The sequence below is a fragment of the Hippoglossus hippoglossus genome, chromosome 6 (assembly GCF_009819705.1).
Source record: "Hippoglossus hippoglossus isolate fHipHip1 chromosome 6, fHipHip1.pri, whole genome shotgun sequence".
Taxonomy (NCBI): Eukaryota; Metazoa; Chordata; class Actinopteri; order Pleuronectiformes; family Pleuronectidae; genus Hippoglossus; species Hippoglossus hippoglossus.
The window spans coordinates 13,635,310-13,653,718 of NC_047156.1; the positions used below are offsets into that span (position 1 = coordinate 13,635,310).

Consider the following 18,409-nt stretch of genomic DNA (forward strand, 5'->3'; position numbering starts at 1 on the left):
ACTGTGCCTGCAGCTATACCCCCATCACTGGCAACATGGGTTGGGGGGGCCGAGCAGCAGGCCTGCTGTGTGCACATGACTGCGCAGTGTTGTGGCGGAGGGAGAGTGAGAGATGAGAAACAGAGTGAGAGTGGCGGCAGCAGGGAGAGCAGTGCAGAGATGCTGTAAATATAGGAAGCTGCAGAAGAGGGTGCAAGGCAGATAGACAGCAGCAGCAGCAGTGAGGTGGGCCTAAGAAGGGGCCTGGGCCGCCGGGGACTTGTCCCTCTCAGTCGCTACTGGAAGAGGAGTTGACACAGCTGGGCAAGTTGCTATAGCAGTGTGGACTACACAGTAGGGATCTATTTTGGTCCTGCCGTCAGATGACGACGTCACCTTGCACAAGTGGCACTGCTGGTGAGGGGGAACAGGTTGCCTGAAGTGGGCTGCAAAAGTATGTCAGGGGCGGATCAGGACGAGGAGCCTGCTCACAGACTGTGCTTCTTCTCTGTATGTACCCTCTAATCTTTTGATTTTTCCTCTGTGTCTATCCTAATGACCTAGATATCACCCTCTGTTTTGCTGCTTGCATCTGTTTGTTGACCCTGCCAAAGGGAAACCTTACACTCGCCCCTTACTCAGCACAGTCTATAAAATAAGCACCCTCTCGAGTGCATGTGGAAGTAGGACTGCCTGGCCAGAGAATATAGCAGGAGTTGGGCTTCACTGTCTACTGTGTAGACCAGGAGACAGCTTGTTTGCAGCTGATTAAGTGGATCAAGAGAATGTTGCTTTAAGCCTTTTTCCCCTCCTCTGACTGCCACTCTCAGACAGCCATCAGTTGTTGGGCTGTCAAGCTCAGGAAACATAGAGTAAATATCTACTTTGTGTTGATGCACGATGGGGCATTGATGCTGACCCACCTCTAGTTCTTGCTCATTATCAGCAGGACCTGTGCTGTTTGGGGTTCTTTTGTATCCCTTTGTAGCCTGGTTCTGCTCGGCAGAATATAGCTCAGGCCACTCGACATGTAAAGAATTCTGCTCAGCAAAAGTAGGTCAGCTGGATATCTCCCTTGGGGACATTAAATAGTATCCGACCCATGCACGCATGCTGTTTCTACACGTGTTATGCCTAATGAGCCATGTTCACATTATTCTAATACCCCTGAAGTACATTCTGAAAACATTATTGCATATAGTTTTTTACACAAACAGCGGACTAAATATCACTTGTTTTCTTCTTAGAGAAGAACGGTATCCCTCATACTGTGTATTCAAATGCAGGGATCATGCAGGCATCATTTTGCTGTAGCTTTTTCGCCTGAATAGTGTTGCTCAAGAGAGACAGCCAGGGGAGAAGAGAACGGTTTGTTCCATGACTCATTCACTATTAAGAGGAGAGCTAGCTCTCGATTTTTGTGTGGGTCAGAGGTAGCGATGTATTTTAAATCTGAAACCACATCTTGCAGTTGTCCTACCAAAATAGCGTTGTTTTGGTCTGGATTTCCGTCACCCTTGGATTTCAACCATTCATGAACAATACAGAGAAGCGGTGCAGGCCATTCTGTTTGGAGAGAGAACATAGCGAGTGGAGGATCAACAATGATGAGCATGGAGTTATTAGCTTCTTTGTTGTTGTGTAACCAACTGTAGTGACGTGAGATTAAAAAGACAAATGATAACAAGGACGGTTCAGGGTACATTGTGAATTTTTTGTCTTAGCGGTTGCTTTGTAAATGCAGTTGTTATTATGATTGTTGAGATTTCAGTAACATATGTTTCTCTGTGCCATGGGGATACAGGATACATGTTGATGCCATGTTTCATCTTCATTTCACATGAGTAAAAGCTGCGAAGAATAACTTCTGCATCATTTATTTTGTTTCCACAGTGTCTGCTGCACCCGAGGTTAAAGTCGAGCTCATTGATGCATATTCAATGTGTAGGTCAACCATGATGCATGCTGGGAACTATGCTAGTTTAGAGCTTCTGCCTGTAGCTGTTTCTTGTAAATTTTTACATACAGTATGTTTAATGCGTGCTGTGCTGTGGCATCAACGCTGGCTCACAAGCTCATACCAGGGTGGGACTAATAATGAATAATAATAACAAAAATTTAGTGGCAATTAGTAATTATTATAAGTAATTTAATTGAAAAGGTTTGAGTTGCATTTGAGAATAGGACAGGCGTATACTACCTTTTACATTTAACTATCCTTTTTATGACATTCATGCCTTTTTATTTATGTTTGTTAAATGTACTATGTGCACTTTGTTTTTGGTCAGTGTGTTGAAATGGATGTAACCATAGCAACAGCATTGCATAGTTAAGGCTTTTACTGGATAACTCTCCAGTAAAACAATTTAGGTTAAATGTAATTTTAATTTAAAGTCTTCTTCTTCAATACAGCATGAAGTTCATTTTGTAAGTTATTGTCCCATTTAGAGTCAAATAGACGATGAAGCCCTGAATGCACTGGGATCTTGATGCTATGTGCTTTATAGCTACCACCGTCCAATGGGTGCAGTTTGCAGGTGAAGGTGGGCATGCTGTGTCCTCGAGCTCATCAGGCTCACATCCTCCAAATATGGTTACTTCTAGTTTTTAGTTTTTATTTAAAAAACACAAAATGCACAAAGTCAAGGCTTCAAAACAGCAGTTCACAAACCAATGGGTGACATCATGGTGGGTTATAGTATATCAGGCTTTTGCTACTCAGGAAATACTTGTTTTGGTGTTTTCATAGGATTTGTTGACAATTATAAAAATACAAATTCTGACCGAACTCATTTAAACTGACCACAAATCAGGTTATTCAAGTAATGTGAAGATGTTTTTAAGTTGCCTCATTTTTGTCTTTATTCCCATAATGTGACACAATATAGTATGTGATGAACTCGGTGGACAACATGGGTCATCTTGGCCTCATGTCCATTCTTCCACAGAAGTCACCTTGTGTTTGTCTTGCAACATATCATATTTCTCAAAATGACCTAATGTGATATTAGCCTTGTTTTTGGCAGCAGATCATGTGGTATTGAAAGTCACTTCATCTAATCAATCAGTTGCACATCTAATTGTTGTCTGACGTCTTCTGTCTCTCCTGCAGGCGTCTTTCCAGCGCTCCACCAGCCATGACAAAGTGCGGAAGATAGTTGCTGAAGAGGGTCGTGCTGCTCGAAACCTCATTGCCTGGAGTGTTCCCGTGGAGAACAGAGAGGAGGAAGGTCGGTTGCTGCACGCAAAACAAACTGTTTCCACAGCCAACATATTATTATTTTGCTTTTTATATATATATATATTATATGTTAAAGATTCGTATTAACATCACAGGAGTAAATTGAGTGCAAGGTTTTCATTTTCCAGACTTTACTGTTCAGTGGCAGGTGTTTCTGCTGATGTTTACTTTAGGTGTGTTTCTTTGGCTCAGTGGAGGATTTCAGTGATTTATCAGCTGCTTTACAGTGACCGCAGTGTTTGATCCTTCTCACAGGCCGGGCTGTTAGATGAAACACAATATCTGCTGGAACACAGTGATCATTTTTCACGTCAAGATTAGCCTGATAATGTAATGACAGATTGCTGAGAAACTCCTGTGCAGGCTAAACAAGCTTACACCCAATTCATGACCCATTACTATGAAATGGGCTTTATATTGTTTACGTCGTCCATGTGATATCATTTTTGAAACCCTGTTAGTTTATAGAAAATGGCACTAAATAGAGCACATACCTCCACCGAAGACCAACAGTCTCCTTTGATTGAGTCAAGCTGTGCCAAATTCCACATGGATATCAATCCCCTATATGTGCCTAATTATTTTTTTCATTAAGATCCATGAATTATTATTCCTTGGGAAATGAGTGAAAATGTCTGCACCAAAATATAATGTGTTTTTTTTTCTCTGACCCAAACCACATTCCTCCACCAAGGTTTGTGTTATTTCGTCCATTATTTTTTGCATAATTTTGCTGACAAACAAGCAAACAAACGGACAGGGCTAAAAACATACCTTCCTCTGTAAAGATGGTCACTTTTTAGATTATCTGCTTGACAATGTTGTGTCCCAGGACCCAGGACAACTTTAGGCTTTATTTAGAGAAAGTTTCTCTCAGCCGGCCTACTCTGAAATCCCCATCAGGGCCTTCTCACTTTAGCTCTGGCTCTCCCTCTTCTTTGTTGGTCCAGTTATTTTTATTCAAGCTTCTTTTCTGCTCCTGAGTTTACATCTTGAGGCCAGAAATCTGCCACACTTCTGTTTATGGATTTATATGTTTGTTTGGTTTGTAAAGATATGGCACTACTGAATAGATTTTGTCTTTACTATTGCACATTTGACACATTTCAATCAAATCATTGATAACTCCAAAAGTGGTTTGATAAGAGACCATCACCAGAGCATGCTGATTGTGGACTAGACTATGTGTTTACACTTTGACTGTATATAAGCTTTTCTTCTTCTCTTTTACACATAGCAAAGTCCAAAAACAACTCCAGTGGCATTTCCAGGGTTCAGAGGATCAACTCTGGTCAACGAAGGAATAAAAAACAGGTTGGTATCATCATCTGCTTCCACCAGAGGGCACTGCTCGACAAGCTAACAGCTGTTGCAGTATTGTCAGAGCCACTCATGGAGAAGGAGTTTTGGAAAAAGTTGTAAAAGCAGAATAGTCCTGTAATTGAAGTGTGAATTGCACTTGATTTCCAATCAGTAACTTAACATCCAGTAGTTATTCTTGTGCAAGTTTGTAAAATTTGCAAAAAGCTATAGGAGACTTATGTGAATGTTACCGACTGCACAAGTGAAATAGTATTTAACTATGTCTATAATTTTTTTTTGTTTCTATGTATTTTGATGGTTTTTATTTAAATATTTAAAACCTTGTGACTCACTCTGGTAGAAAATACTGGGTTTATGTGTGAAATCTCTCTAAATGCATGGTCGGTATTGGTAATAGTAAAAACAACAGCTGCACCCCCTGTATAAATGAAAAGAAAAAAAACTGCTGTGGCTGCATTATGTAAACAGTTAAGCGATTTACATGACATTGTAATAACTATGTTATTGTTACGATAATGTGTGGTTCATGCCCTGTCCCCACAGAATGCTGGTGTGGAGAGTAAAGGCACAGCCGGTGCCTTGTTGGACAAGGTGGCAGAAAAGAGCCCCATCAAAGCCAGACAGCCTCGCAAGGTGGACCTGCGAGCGCGCTACTGGGCGTTCCTCTTCGACAACTTGCGCCGAGCAGTGGACGAGATTTACGTCACCTGTGAATCTGATCAGAGTGTCGTGGAATGCAAGGTGAGCTCTTTTTTTTTTCTTATTTAAACCCCAGCAGAAATGCATGTTCCACTTTCAGAATCAATGGGTTCGAGGTTTGACCTCACCAAACATGACTTTTTGGGGAGATTTAAGTGTGGTATCATTTATGAACACTAGAGGGGGGCAGAGATCAGAATGAAATTTCTCCCTCACATTCCTCCTGATCTCTGCTTTATGTCAGAGGGGCTCTCTGAAAGCTTGCTGGCAGGAGAATTATCACAGGCCTGACTCAGTGGACTGAATATCGATGACAGACTGTAAACAGTACAACATTGTGTTTGTTGTTTGGCATCTCGGCTCCTTTTTTGTTTTTGAAAAGTCTACACCTCTTAAAATCCACTGCATATTTGACACAATTGTCTTTTTCTGGAAATGTGTTTTTTGTTTTTCGGTCTAGCTGTAAAATGGCACTGTGATGTTGCTCCAGGGCACACTGGCATGATCCTGCTGGTCCTGTGTTTTATTGATTGACCTGCCATGCTGCATTATGCTGAGCATGGTTCTGGTGACGCTCTGCGGTCAGTACCGTAGCCCAGTTCCCTGTGGTGTGGTCGGCTTGCTGTCAGTGCCACAGCGCAGCTCCCTGTGGTCTGATCAGCGTTGTTGTCACTTGGCCTGTGTCAGACATCTGGCTACGAGGTGTTTTTTTCCCCTCATACCACTGTATCTCTCCACACCCTAATGCTGTCTAATGGCCAGGGAGCTTGGTGCTGTTCATAATCCACCCCCCCCCAAACCAACTTTGCCTTAATGGACACTGATAGATGATGGAGTCATCTGGAGGGGAAGCAAAGTGCTCTGATAGCCCCCAGCCACAATCCCCCAGCGTGGCTGTGGGCTGCATTTGTTCTCAGCTAACAATTTTCCATCGAAAAACAAGTGCACAAAAACATAATCAACAGGAAGTAACGCCTAATTCGCTGCCAAGGCTGTTGCTGTAATGCTTTTTGTCACTTAGAATGAGAAACTTGGCACTGACCTAATATAATGTTTCCTGTTCAGAAGGAAATTGTTGAACATGCAGTGATTCATGTATGATTATAAATAATGCCCACACCTATCTACTCCATGGCCCCAGGCTTAATTAGCTCCTATAAACTGTTCCTTTATCCCATCACCTGATTTATTAGACATATCATTTAGAACAGGAAAGAAAAGTATGCTGTATTCTCATGTGGTCGGAATCAGTTGTCAGTTTTGAATCATGTTTGAAGGGAACTTACAGAGGCAATTCTAATTTAAAGTAGTTGGGGGGGGGGGGGAAACAGAAAAGTTAATTATTTACCTGAGGTCAGTAACAGCGACCTAGGCTGTACCTATTCATTCTTGTCGCTGTGAGGACCACGGGCTTTTACTGCCCATCACACTTTACGGCAATGCCCCTGGAAGGTTAAACTTTTTGTCATTCCTCATGAAATGTTATGTGAGGGTTGTATTTAGGTAAGTGTGCCGGTTAACACGCTGAAAGCTGCTTTATGGTGCCTTCAGTCACTGTTGGTGTATCTGTCAGAGGTGCAGCGAAGCTCTCCGCCTCTTGGCCTTCATTACCAAATGAACACCGGGCCACGGCAACAGTCGCTGCCTGTTAACCAGCTCTAATCAGCAGACCTGCTGCTGGACACATCTTTCACTGGCCTGACTCGTCTATTAACTAAAAGCACTGTGAAGCTTTACTCTCAATTACCACTCCCTTCACGCTCCACATCAATCAGCTGTGTCTCTGTTTCATTAGAGCTCTGGGGAAAAAAAGCTCTGCACCGCCCGCCACCTCTGGAAAACCAACACTGTTTGCAGATAATAGACGTTTGACACTTTGAATATTCCTGCTCTGTTCTTCCTCAAACGATTCAATCATGCATTTGAGCTTGCACAAGAATGTGTGTTTTCAGCAACACTCTTCATCATTCTCACTCGTACAATAGACTTTGGTTCTTAACATGCATTTGAATAGTTATATTTATAGTTCTACTTGAATAATTTTTGTCAAGCTAATTCTAGAAATATTTGAACCTCTGACGGACCCCAAGTAGCAAATAGCTATATAGTTATAAGGCTGCTGGCTGAATGGGGATATCCTATGAGTTTGCCCATAGATGTGAACATAAATGTTTGTTTGTCTCTTTATATCGGCCCTGTGATTGGTGACATGTTTAGGTGTATCCCAATGCCAGCTGGGATTAGCTCAGCGCCCCCCCCCACCCCCCGAACCCTCAAAAGATATGCAGCATAGTTTGTAGGATGCATTTTGATGGTATCAGATATATTAAACTACATTTATTGCTGTTTACATTTTTATTGTCCAACAATATTAAGTGACAAGCAGCATATCTCTCGTTCATGGTTCCACTCTTCATGTTTTTGTTAAAAACGTAATGCGTATTCACTCTCCTCTTGTGACTCTGTCTTTAGGAGGTTTTGATGATGTTGAACAACTACGTTCGGGATTTCAAAGCTCTCATCGACTGGATCCAGCTTCAGGAGAAGTTGGAGAAAACAGACGCCCAGAACAGGTGATCTTTGGTTTGTTTGTTTTCTTTTTCTCACCCTCTTCTTCTGTCTCTCACTTTCTTTCACTCTCCTCTTCGAATTGCTCCCTGTGGAAAAAAGTAGAAGTGCCGGTGTCTGGTCCCCTGGCCTTGAGTCACAAACAGAACGGATCAATAGCCTTGGCTTTAATTCAAAGTGATCCCAGAGTTTATTGGCTTCTCTTTAACACAGTGACCACTGCAACCGTAAATTGACTAAGAAATTAAATTCAGAGCGCTGTCTCCCAATTTGTCCGTTTTAAAGCATGCTGTTAATCAATAAGACAACCTGAAACTTTTACATGATCCATTCTTTGCATAAATTGCTGCAAGTGAATCAGCCATTTGACTTATTTGACAAAGTTTGAGCCAAGCCTGTGTGTGTGTGTTTGGCAACTATATTATTATGGTATAATTAGTGTTTTAGTGTAATTGTTACCACTCTCACTTGCTTCAGGCCCACGTCTTTAGCATGGGAAGTGCGTAAGATGTCTCCGGGACGTCATGTGATGCCAAGCTCCTCTGCAGACAGGATGGTTCCTTCTTCAGGTGTACGTCGTAACATCAACTTTGGGTAAGCTCTGTCACACTCACTCCAGCAATTTTTAGTCATGAACTCTGGAGAATGTCCGGACTTTCTCTGGAGTTTGCCTTTCACAGATGAGCAACGCAGTGGGAGATTCTCTGCTCAGATGCATTCACAACAACACAGAAATACCCTGGAGCATTCAGGCAAGGGGTGGAGCATCAGGCAGGGGCAGGACGTAACAAAACAAATTCTGCTGTGGAAATCACATGTTGTTGTTTACAGCTCATCGATGCTGGCATTGACCCTCCTCTCCAAAAGCGTTCTTAACATCTGTCAGTGTTTTCTAAGTGTATGGCTCTTCTTTTTCATTCTGACATAGTTGTTTTCTTCTAGTTTCTTTCATGTTTGAGTCTGACACGTGTTAGAAACATCATCAACACGCAAGCTCGTGGTGAATCCTCCGTAGGATCTCCTGCTGTTTTCCCAAATGGGCTCATTCGGACATTATCCGGAGTTCAGTGCCTGACTGAACGCGGCATATTCCTTGTCATATCCCAGTTTGGTTCACTGTTTTCTGTCACTATTAGGGATTCAATTTGGTTTTAAAGACCAACAGAAACTTTTGTTTGATTAATAATGTATCCTAAGGCATACTGTTATAAACCCATCCCTAGTTGTTATGATGCTCTACGCTTGTTTTTTTAAGGGCTTAGAAAAAACAAACTATGTTATCAAGCAATACAGTCATTGATTGCTGAGGCCGAAGCATTTGTTTAATGCAATTTGTTGACTCTCTCTCACTCTTCAGCCATAGAATCAGTTGAAGGTGTAGATGAAAGTGTCAGTTAAAGACTGCTGAAGCATGGGTTCAATATGTGCACTGCTCTGTAATCGGATGCGGCAGGAAATGGATATTGATCATGATGGAGGTCCGTTGCCCAATACAATTCCAGGCTATCTCAGAATGGAGAGTGCTGGGGGGGAGGGAGCCACTTTCTTCAGACCATTGAACTTTCTTTAACAGGCAGCACAGTAGAAGCTTCTCTGACTGGATTTAATTAAGCTGAAAATCCTACCTGTTGACATTAAAGACTTCACTCAGTTGGTCCACATTTGCTTGTTTTCATTCATGATGTGTGTATGTGTCATATTCAGCGGTCCTCCACCATCAATGGCTGCAGCCCGGTTCTCCCACACAGGCCTCAGCTGGGCAGACCGAGTGAAGAGCACTCAGTTCGTCCCCAACTCCAGTCAAATGAACTCATCTCAATTAGAAAAACCCGGTAAGATGTTCTGTTACCCCATGTACTTACCCCATGTAAACGGTTTGTTGTTTAAATTAAATTTTTGCAGTATGACAATTAACATAAAATACAGAAAGTCCACAAAGGCCCAGTCTGAAACAACAAGAGACTAGGGCAAATGTCCAGGGTTCCTAAATGTAGTCTGTAGATGCAAACATGCCTGTTTTGAGAGGCTGCTTTGATGGGAAGGACGGGTTCTTGTCCTGTCGGAGCAGCCAAATAGGGCCAGGTTGCAATCTGGATGAATATCAATTTGGTATTCCTCGGAAAACTATTGTATGAATCTGTATTCATTTGATTTGATGGAGCAGCTCTGTATACGTGGTTTCTTTCACAACAGAGAACACAGTAACATATCTTCCTCTGCTTTATCGATTGAGTGCTTCATGTGTTTTCCAGGTAAAAAGGATGCTGAGGGCTGGGAGACTGTCCAGCGAGGACGCACTACCAGGCCCCGCTCTGCTGCCATGGTTGCCATGGTCAGTCCTGTCTTGGCTCACGTCACCCCAAAACAGGACAGCGACAAGGAAGACCAGCCACATCTGCCACCGCAGCAAGAGCAGAAGCTCCAACCTCACTGTCCCTTGGAAAAGGACTCGACTAAGACGGACATTGAGCAGCTAGACCCCGTGGATCCTGACCCCCAGGGGAGCGTAGGAGGTCCGGAGAATGGGCACACGATGGAGGTACTGAGGTTCAGTACATTGTGACGTCTTTCTCTCTGAGCAGTCCCTGGGTATCAATTATTCACGAGGAGCTGGGTAACATTAGACCGTTTTATCAGCCACATTTGTTTTTGTTTTGGGCTCCATGGTATTCATAGGCACTGTCCAGACAGACATATCAGTTTTAAGGCGATTGATTGTACACTGACATTTTAGAGGCAGAAAACCAATTTTCGCTCTCATTATATAGTCTGTCAATGCCTCGAGACACACTTGGTAAGAGTGTGTTATAGCAAGCAGTTAATTTTTAAATGCAAATCAGTATTTGTAATCTATCTACTGAAATTGATCATAATTGGATGTCCAGGGCATGTTAGTACCAGCTTCCCTGCATGAATTGTGTTACCAGCTGTGTGTTGACTGGTCTGATTGTTGTTTTTTTGTTACTGCTCTCATGAATTGCTTGAAATATGCATGTTTTTAATTGAGTTTGCGTGTGTTTGTGTGTGACTGTCGGTGCAGCCCCCAGCAGAGAGTGTACAAGACTTGGGGCAATGTGTCGACGCACCCTGTGAGGACGCGCCTCCCCCCATAGCAGCACATACCCCTTCCCATGCCCCAGAGCCCGCCCTGTCCTCAGCCACAGTCCCACCAACAGACCTTACCTTATCAGTCCCGGTCCCGGTCCCGGTCCCTTCCCTGGCCCGCTGCTCATCCCCAGATCCACCCCAGACGGATGGGCTCGATGCGCTGTTGGTCTTACGGGACAGCGCGGCTGAGGAGGGTGCGTCACGGGGCATGGTCACATCTGCTCCAGGACAGGCCGAGACTCCCATGGCAGCGGTGAAACTGGAGAGTGTGCTGGACCCCACAGAGCTTTCTACTGTGAGTGCTGAGAGATGGAGGAGCAGAGGGAGGGGAGGGCGGGGGGCCAGGGATTCCCCAAGGGTCCTTCAGCGCCTAAACAAAGTCAATCTTAAGAAACTGCCAGACCAAATGTGCAGGCAAGACTGCATAGCTCTGTGCAGTGTTGTTACAGCACCATTCACTGAAGAAAAGCTGTCTGTAGGTGGCTTTTGTAGGAAAGCAAGTGCTCCCTTGGTGTTGCCCCAAAAAAATAATCTCTCAATTTGTTTTTAGTTATTTTTGGCCACTTTCAGAATTCTATGCAAAAAAATGCGGCCAAACATAGACTGAATTTCCAGTTTTTGTTCAACCCAGTGTGGAGTCATTGGTCAACAACGTCTGCCTACTTCAGTAACTATTGTTTAGCATCATATAGTGAGTGTAAACAGAGCTTCGTTCAGATAATCAAAGATACCTACACCTCTAAGTTAGATACTGTCAGCGCCCTGCAGAAAACACTTCAGCTCAAATCCAAAGCAATGGTTATGACGTCAAATATTTTCCACAGGATACTATAATGTTTTACCTTTTAAATTATACACTTATTATTACCTTGAAAATGTATAAACTCCCAAAACATTTAAAAGGTTGAAGTAAGCTGCCAGTTTCACAAAGAAGAACCATCAGTGGCCTCCTTCCACCATCTCTTCATCCTCACAGTAAACGTGGCCTGCATGAATATGGAATGCTTCCTCACTTGTAATTCTTGTGGTGATTGTGTGGTACAAACTGTGACTGGGTTGATTTGATGTTCCCCTCAATCTTTGAATCATGCACCCAAGTTCGAATCAGACAAAAATGTATTCTTACACTTACAGGTGCTACTCACCTGTGACGAAGTATGAGGGTCATATGAAGAAAATAAATCAGAGATTATAAGAATAAAGTTGTAATGTAAAAAGTCATAATATTATGAGTTAAAAAAAAAACATCTTAAAGAAAAAAGCAGCAAGGAGAACCCACGCCGAAGTTGCACTCCCTCTGGATCTTGAACCGATCTCAATGTTTCTTGAGAAACTGCGAAACCCCTTTGATTAGCATACAGATGTAACCATCAATAGCCTAGCAGTCGACTACTACAACATTTCTTCCTCCACAAAAGAGGCTATTTCCTCCGAGTCTGTGTAGTTATTTTACCGGAATAGACAGTTTCTTGCACAATCTTTTCAAAGTCCTGACACTTATAATAATGTGGTACTGATGAACCAGAACTTTAAGTATTTTGTTATTTTTGAAACCCGTAAACCAAATTATAATTTAAAAGGTTGCTCCATATTCCTCATTTTAATGGCTGATCTTCTGATAATGGCAAAGACACGTATCCTCAAAATATCATGACTTTATTCTAAAAATCTCTGGATTTCTTCCCGTCAAAGTGGCCCTAATACTCCGTAGGACTCCCCAAATACTTTGTGTAAAATTTCATAATTTTATATTAACTGACTAGAAAAATAAAACACCTGACTCTCAGTGATGCACACATGCATTGTGTTTTACATATTTTCTCAACTTAATAGGATCATTGGGAGGAGAAACATATTAGAAACGATTACCTGACACATTCAGCAAAATAAGCAATTATAATTTTTACTAATGTAGTATATCTCGCTGGACTAATGCATTAATTTGCTTGGGATCTCCAATTATCTTGTGACTCTGGTGTTTGTTGGTTTGAACAATGATATATTATGAAATGGGAAATGTGGGTGTGAGCTGCTATCTGTGCCATTTGTTCAGCCCCAGTCCATGGCAGAGGTACTAGCCAAGAAAGAGGAGCTTGCTGACCGACTGGAAAAGGCCAACGAGGAGGCGATCGCCAGCGCCATCGCTGAAGAAGAGCAGCTGACCAGAGAGATTCTGGCAGAGAACAATGACCTGGAGACTGACAACGAAAGCGACTTCTCTGTAAGATTCAAGTCATTTATACTTTTAATGTTTAGCCCTTTTTCGGGGGCATCAGTAAGTTTTGATTTAGGTGTTTTACTGTATATTGACATAAAAACCCAACTCCTTACAGGCTAGCATTGGCAACGGAGGCTGTGGAGTCAATATTGACTGGACCGACATGTTGGCAGATTATGATGGTATGGAGGTCAACATCTAAACACCAAACTTTCATTCTTTCCTATTGATAAACATATTTATGTCTGTTTAATTTTCTTTGCTTAACTTTCTTGAAGCTCGGGAGCCATGGCGTCAGGGTACCTCATGGGGGGAGATAGTAGAAGAGGAACCTGCTCGGCCTCCCGGACACGGGATCCACATGCATGAGAAACTGTCCTCACCATCGCGCAAAAGGTGCAACACATTTTCTATATGCAGTAGTTGGTCCATTTTCAAACTGCCTGCTTAGTGTATTTCTTGACACACACTCACAGTATCTACACAATCAGCTTCTCTTCTTGTTCAGTGCCTCCCTGAGCAGCCCCTCAATCTACTCATATGCAATCCCCTCATCTTAATTTGACAAGGATTTAACCCAGCAGCCTCAGAGTCAAAGACCCACTTACTACATCTGACCTCTTTCTTTATAGGTTACCACCCAGAATGTCTAAACAGGCTGTAGTGTCTATCAGATGCCTGTGTCTGCCTTGCGTGTTGTTGATAAGGACACAGAAAGAGATGAATGATTTGTTACTGTGTTTTTGACAGAACGATTGCAGAGTCGAAGAAGAAACATGAGGAGAAACAGCTGAAGGCGCAGCAGCTGAGGGACAAACTCCGGGAGGAAAAGACGCTCAAGCTGCAGAAGCTCTTGGAGAGGGTGAGTAAACCGCGCCAAGTTGACGGAAAGCACCCTGAAGAAACTCCTCGCAAGCTACGGCCAGTCTGGCTCACAACGAGAGGTTCTGTCAGCACGCTGCCTGATAGAATCACTAAATATTATAACCCCCTCCAGTCGCATCCAGGCCAGCTGGCCGCAGACGGTCGTGAGAGAGACCCCCTAGCCAAAATCAACAGCCTTTCATGAAGTTTGTTTTTGTTCTCCAAGCCATAGTGAGATGAGTGAGTCCTAGAATAAATCAGGATTAACCACGTAAATGCATGAAGTGGTGTATATTCACATTAATCCCACGGGGGACGCACTGGAGTGGGTAGCAACTGACAGATCAAGAATCCGTTGTCTGTGCTGTACATATTTTTAACACTCCAGCTTCTGGCTCTTTCTCACTTTCTACAGGAAAAGGAGGTGATGAAGTGGAAGGAGGAGCTGTTGGAGCAACGTCGGAAGATGATGGAGGAAAAGCTGTTGCATGCAGACTTACAACGAGAGCTGCAGCTCCAGGCAATTGTAAAGAAGGCTCAAGAAGAAGAGGCCAAGGTAAAGGAGGGGATCCCCTGAAAAGCTGGAACAATATGCATGTGACAGCTGAGACGTTTTCTGAATTAAGTGGACATCTGCTGTCATACCTTTTTATTACCTGTTATTACATTAGCAGATACAAAAAATAGAAGGCATATTAAAGCTGCATACAGGCAAACTGATACCTCCCCATTCTCTATTTATGTATGCATACATGTTTATTTGTAATTTTACACACTGCACATTATTACTTTCTGTCTGTACAGGTGAATGAAATTGCTTTCATCAACACTCTTGAAGCTCAAAATAAGAGGCACGATGCCCTGGCCAAGTTAAATGAGTATGAGCAACGGCTAAATGAGCTGCAGGAGGACAGACAGAGGAGACAGGAGGAGAAGCAGGCCAGAGATGAGGCTGTGCAGGTGACACAAACAAACAATTGTCCATTCTAATTGAAATTTTCCACAAATAATTTTCATAACATGTTCATTCTCTTCTACTCTTTCTGCAGGAGCGTAAACGAGTCCTTGAGGCAGAGCGGCAGGCGAGAGTGGAAGAGCTGATGATGCGGAGGAAGGAGCAGCAGGCTCGTATCGAACAGCAGAGGCAGGAAAAAGAGAAAGCGAGAGAAGATGCAGCCAGGGAAAGGGCCAGGTTTGTAGCGCTTCAGTATGGGAGTGAACACAAGTGGCTGCACCAATCCTCGTTTGATTTTTATCAGTAGAGCAATAAAAAACTTGTGGTTTCACACTGCTTTTTGTACATCCCATCTGAAGAGACCGAGAGGAGCGTATGGCTGCGCTTAGTGCTGCTCAACAGGAGGCCATGGAGGAGCTACAGAAGAAAATTCAGATGAAGGTGAGTTTCTATCTTGTTTCTCTAACAAACATAATCTAGGAATCCCCATTTCCAAAATAACCCCTGGTTTCTGGTTTCTTCCATAGCACGATGAGAGCAGCCGTAGGCACATGGAGCAAATAGAGCAGAGGAAGGAGAAGGCTGCTGAGCTCAGCAGTGGTCGACATGCGAACACAGACTATGCCCCCAAACTGACACCATACGAGCGCAAGAAACAGTGCTCCCTGTGTTGCATTGTGGTATGTACAGTTTTATCTGTGTCAGGGCTGATTGATGTCCATTGGTGCCCTTGACTTGTATACACAGTGTTGAATTTATCAGCAAACTATGACTTCTATCATTGCACAGGAATTTTTACAAAATCCTCATTACTTTCAAATTATCCTAGATTGTAATTAAAGTGAAAGTAACGCGTGTTTATCACATCCTGTATATAAAGATGGACGACATGACAGCTCCCCAAAAGTGAAGCCAAAACGCCAAAGCCACAGCCTGGTGTCTGGCTGCAGTACAGGTCATTAACCTATCCTCCTCCATGTTGCTGGACATGGCCCAACCTAAAAAGTTGACGTACACGTCACAGACATTTTTCTCATAGATGGTTTCTGTTACTTAAGGTAGTTCTTATAATACTGACATTTGTTCAAAATTTGGTTTTAATTTGAATGAGGCCATGTTATAAAAATGGGGTGAAACATGATTGACAGCTGAGACTGACTCAGAGTTGCGCATGTATTGGCGGGACCTTGCTTCCACAGCTCCATCTGCCGATCACTACTGCACAGACTCGGCCTCTAAATGACGCCTTTGGTGCAAGATGGCAACATTCGTATCTGCAACATTTTGGCTTCATTTCTAGATCATGGGAGGAAAAGGAGACATGTCGTTCATCTTTTATATACAGTCTACAGTGTGTCTTTGGTGTGTATATGTGTAAGGGAAAGAAAAAGACTCTTACTGCAGTAGCTCCTCTTTGTTATTTGTTCAGCTGCATGCATATACGATGCTGGTTGGTAGGTGATTCAGAGGGTTTTTGGAAGAGGGCACATTTGAATGAGCAAATCCAACAAGCAGACACGTTTATCTCTCATGGAGCGGCTGCCACGGTTACAAGGGTGAAACACCTTGAGTCCTCAAAGCAGCATCAGATAAAAAGGGGGTTTGGGGGGGTGCATGAGGAAATCTTGTTAAAACGCATGATGACCTTGGCCAGCATCTGACACCAGAGATCATGGATGGGTCAGCAGAAAGCACTTTATTTAATGACATTAAACACAAACCATTCTAAATGGGCTTTGTTCCAGAGATGAGAAAACAAACCTTGCCTCTTTTGTTACGGTTTCACAGAACTGCATTTATTTATCTATGACCTCAACTACATTATTGGGAAAACACTCTTTTTAATATTCAACTCCTATTTAAGTATTAAATGTTGGACATGTCAAATCCCATTTCCTCTCCTTTCATTTAAATGTTGTTTTGGAAGAGGCAAGGTCACGTCCCATGGAAGAGCCCATGTTGTATATCGTTTCACCAGCGTCCCATGGGGCTCTGTTGACCCCTCCCTGCCTCCCGTCTCCATTGTGTCCGCAGCAGTGACCTCTGACCGCTGTGTTTGTGTTTGCAGATCACCTCGGAGGTGCACCTGTTCAGCCACACCAAGGGCAAGACGCACCAACAGGCTGTGCGAGACAGTAGCAGCATCCAGGGACGGGAGCTCTCTGACGAGGAAGTGGTGCGTATCAAACCACACCCTGCCACGAACAAACATCCACTTATCCCGTCAAAGAACTCTGCACCGCTGCTCCTGCTTGTGTCATGGGAAAAAAGACAAAGAGACACAGTGGTTGTCTTTTACGTTGTGGCTGTTATTATTGTTTATGCTTCCCCTTGTACACAGCCACGGCTCTGTTGCTGGCATTGTGAGATTACAAATGGGCCTTGAAATGTACACAGTTCGGGTTCAGTGCTTCAGTGGAGGGGTGACATCACCCCCTTGTCTCCAGGCTGTTTTTGTCATGGAGCGCTTTCCATGGGAAGGCAGCTCATTAATGCAAGGTAACCTCTCTCAGGCTGCAATATGAGATTGGCTTTCAGCAGCAGCTCATTGTGAGGCTGACAACTGTTGGTGCTATATGCAGCACCTTTGGCCCCGGCAGCTCCTTCATTCAAAGCTTTTTTCAGTGGGAAATAATTGATACCCCCTCTTTCCTTCACTCTAAATCATTTCCTCTCCAAATGCAGGTCATTCTTTTTGTTTGACAGTAGATAAACAAGGCAATGGAGAGAAGCACTTCACCAATACAGCCCTATAAACAATTCATATATGAGCACTTCTTCATATACACATTGCATTTTACTGTCAATACAAATTATTTAGAGTTTAAGGCTATGCTGAACTCAAGTCGTCCTTGTCTTATCCCACATCTGGCTAAACCTACTTGACAGTTTGAATTAAATATGTTATTAGTCTGGGCTATTACTGATCAATCTTTAATATTTAAATTCCCAGAACTTATTTTTCTTATTATATGTGAAAGCTAATCATGTCGTCAAAAACCTTTGTCTAAAGACTTTGTTTAGATCAGACTTATATGTGCCCCCCTTGTTATTTATATTAAAGTTAATTTCTTTCACGCTACTGCCAACTATTTCAAACTGCAGCTCCATAACTCTTTGTGCAATGAAAGATTTTTAATTAAAATGAAGACGGTTGGCTCGACCATGCAGAGGTCACTACATAGCTTTTCTGTGGAAGTAGGCAGCGATCGCCCCCCTGCGCCTTCACATTCAGTCATTTTCTGTCATTCTGGAAGACTGGTGAATTTGAAACAGTGATTATCAACAGCGGATTACTGGATGAATTTGCAGGAAGAACACATGGGATTGCGATCCGTGTTTTTGCTGTTCTGGTCTGATAGGATGCAGTTATGTATATGCATGGTTTCAGGACATCATTTTTTGATCACCTTTAAACATGATGGCTTAAAATACCTGGTTTCTCTTATGCCGT

General features: G+C 43.0%; 1 protein-coding gene across 5 annotated transcripts in view; it reads left to right on the forward strand.

The window, feature by feature from the left end:
* The window catches only part of scaper (S-phase cyclin A-associated protein in the ER), a 60,136-nt gene that overhangs the window by 957 nt on the left and 40,770 nt on the right, over positions 1-18,409 (forward strand). For 3 of the 5 annotated variants that reach the window (XM_034586936.1, XM_034586938.1, XM_034586937.1), the window contains exons 2-19: positions 3,092-3,209; positions 4,458-4,534; positions 5,087-5,284; positions 7,715-7,815; positions 8,288-8,404; positions 9,515-9,642; positions 10,063-10,349; positions 10,851-11,213; positions 12,972-13,139; positions 13,252-13,318; positions 13,415-13,532; positions 13,887-13,998; positions 14,416-14,556; positions 14,805-14,960; positions 15,050-15,192; positions 15,315-15,396; positions 15,483-15,635; positions 17,024-17,131. In XM_034586936.1, coding sequence (XP_034442827.1) covers positions 3,092-3,209; positions 4,458-4,534; positions 5,087-5,284; positions 7,715-7,815; positions 8,288-8,404; positions 9,515-9,642; positions 10,063-10,349; positions 10,851-11,213; positions 12,972-13,139; positions 13,252-13,318; positions 13,415-13,532; positions 13,887-13,998; positions 14,416-14,556; positions 14,805-14,960; positions 15,050-15,192; positions 15,315-15,396; positions 15,483-15,635; positions 17,024-17,131 — 2,637 coding nt within the window. Of the gene's footprint in view, positions 1-85; positions 490-3,091; positions 3,210-4,457; positions 4,535-5,086; positions 5,285-7,714; positions 7,816-8,287; positions 8,405-9,514; positions 9,643-10,062; positions 10,350-10,850; positions 11,214-12,971; positions 13,140-13,251; positions 13,319-13,414; positions 13,533-13,886; positions 13,999-14,415; positions 14,557-14,804; positions 14,961-15,049; positions 15,193-15,314; positions 15,397-15,482; positions 15,636-17,023; positions 17,132-18,409 lie in introns of those variants that run through there. The other 2 variants (XM_034586939.1, XM_034586940.1) reach the window with 2 other exon arrangements.